Source organism: Montipora capricornis, chromosome 1 (assembly GCF_036669925.1).
Source record: "Montipora capricornis isolate CH-2021 chromosome 1, ASM3666992v2, whole genome shotgun sequence".
NCBI classification, from domain to species: domain Eukaryota; kingdom Metazoa; phylum Cnidaria; class Anthozoa; order Scleractinia; family Acroporidae; genus Montipora; species Montipora capricornis.
The window spans coordinates 46,529,182-46,531,681 of NC_090883.1; the positions used below are offsets into that span (position 1 = coordinate 46,529,182).

At 37.9% G+C, this 2,500-nt stretch overlaps 1 protein-coding gene across 1 annotated transcript in view; it reads right to left on the reverse strand.

Moving 5' to 3' along the window:
- LOC138053744 (ZP domain-containing protein-like) overlaps positions 1-2,500 on the reverse strand; it is a 7,546-nt gene that overhangs the window by 3,352 nt on the left and 1,694 nt on the right. Inside the window, exons 3-5 of the mRNA XM_068900314.1 lie at positions 2,113-2,351; positions 1,395-1,614; positions 763-915 (exon numbers count right to left, since the gene is read on the reverse strand). Coding sequence (XP_068756415.1) covers positions 763-915; positions 1,395-1,614; positions 2,113-2,351 — 612 coding nt within the window. The remainder of the gene's footprint in view (positions 1-762; positions 916-1,394; positions 1,615-2,112; positions 2,352-2,500) is intronic.

Below are 2,500 nucleotides of genomic sequence, written 5' to 3' on the forward strand. Positions count from 1 at the left end.
CGAATGTGGCATAAAATAAGTATTTTTTTTTCTTTTTCTAGTATTCTTCAGGGAGTTAAATGAGGAAATATTGGAAAAGAAAGAAAAAATATCCTCAAAGTCGTACAGCCAGTCTTGCATAAGTATTATCTTTTTTAGTCTATATGTTATTTGCTGGCTAGATGTCACAAGATCCAGTACTCAGTCTACTTTGTTCAGCTGGCCTTTGCAAAAAAGAAAAAACAAACAAACGAAAAAAAACGCAATGACTGCATTATATACAAGCTGAGGCGTATCCTTTTGGCCCCAGTTGGCAGTCAAACGATGGATAGCGCTATCCGCCGGATAAATCATGCAGTATCCAGTGGATAAAGTTGTAGCAAAACCCATTGCGGTATCCAATGGATCATAGTGATTTATCCGGTGGATAGTGTTATCCACCTTTTGAACGACTGGGGCCTGGCAAATATGCACTCAGTGATTGGTAAACTTTAAAATTAAAGGAAAGCGGGAACATAAATAACAAAAGGGAAGAAGCTGATTTTTCACTATTTGATAAGTAAATTGACACGTTCTTTTAGAGCTTTCCTGTAACTAACATGCGCGTTGCACGTTCAACTAAGTAGTTTCTTGCGCCGCAGGGGTTTCGTATACATTGTTAAATCCCTCGATCAACGGGCTATTTGCGAGAGATCTCTCATTCCGACAATTACCAATAAACCTCTAGAAGGTCACACATCCTAGATTTGCGTTAGACAACCAGTACTCAAGAAAATACCAAACCTGGAGTTTGGGGTGTTACGGTAACAGGCCAACACCTCACAGTGTAACACAACAGTGTCGTAGTCATCGAAGAATCGAAATGTTTTGAATTTGAATCGTTGAAAATTTCTCGCTGGATCATAGTTGTACACCAGTGTCGTATCTGTTGGGCACCTGTGTGTTAAACATTTATGAGAAATATTTTGATTACGAGGTAACGTAATGTATGCCGGGGCCTCAGTGTTACGTATTCAGTGTTACGTATTCAGTTTTTTTTTGTTTTTGTTTTTTTTTTTGCTACAACACTTCAGTAACAATAACATTGTAAAAAAAGTTTTTAAAAAGCTCATATGGAAACCTGGTGGCTCACAAAAAGCTCTTAAGAATAACACAAGGATAACACAGATCACTTTAAGACAGGAGTTATCGAGAACTGATTAAAGATTCCTGAAAAGGCAAGGCCTCTTGTTGCATTGTAACTGTCTTCAAACTAGCCAGCTCATCCAAGCTCTTTTTACGAAACTGAAGTACTCCAGTCGTTGACCTGAATGTTAAATAGGGAATTGATATTTTTGGTTTGTCTTAACATTTAATATCATAACGCTTGAATTGAGAAAGAGTGAAATTGCACATCCTGCGCTGCGTATACATACCCATTCCGTATGATAGTGTACTGAGGCCAGGAGTAAAAAGATCCAACTTTGGTGGCCCTACAGTTCTCAGCCATTATAACCAACTGAGCAGCGGATTCCACTCTGTACTGAACGAATACATACTCATTGAGACCAACTTCCATCGGGTACTCAGTGTAGGGAGTGTTGTACGATTCACTTGTGTAGAAGTCCATTCTAAAAGTAAAATTTCCAAATCCCCCTGTGGAATGTAAAACAGAAAACTTACATTTTGCAAGAATCATTTCCCAAACTGATAATCTCAACGTGTTCGCACTTCAAGGGAAAATCACGCAATCAAAGAAAGTTACTGTACTTGACACTTTGGTAAATGGTCGTTCTTCTTTGCTTTAAAACTCCCATTCTGCCCAAATTTTGTAAGAACGAAAACGTAACAGACAGGTGTAATAAAATAAAATGAAGGTAGCAAATCTACATTTCTTAAAAAGGAAATGAAACAACAAATAAGTGTTGATGATCATGATAAGGATGACAAATCCGTGATAAAAACAAAAATTATTCTACTGATGATGGTAACAGTCATTAATTTCCAAATACTGTTATTTACTTGAAAGTCGTATACAAAATATCCTTGAGTAACACAGTGAATCAAACGGATTTTGGATTCTCCTTCAGATTCGAATTCGAAAGCGCGAGTGAAATTGGCTGCAACCAGGTGATATGCTGACGGTTGATTTACCTTCAACACCAAAGAAAACGTTCTGGGGTTTGTAGCTGATTTGTAACCACCTCTTTCTTGGGAAAACGCAGTAAAATGGAAGGTTGACAGCATGCGTTCGAGTGATGACATAGTCAATGACCAGTGCATCCACCAGAATTTGATTCCAAAAAATTAGGTTATCCTCTGTTTCGTTGACCTGTGTTCCACAGCCATTTAATGGGGTACCAATAAGAAAGTGTGTTGAGTTCTCTGTGGCCCTGCGCAAAAATATGCAATTGTCAATTAATTAGTAGACGTTCAGAACTAAATGCTACTGATCTTCATGCTCAATTAATTCTTAGTCTGACGATGCCGAGCCATAGCTCTTTATTAACCAATTTTCTTTTTACCAATGCATCCCCTACAT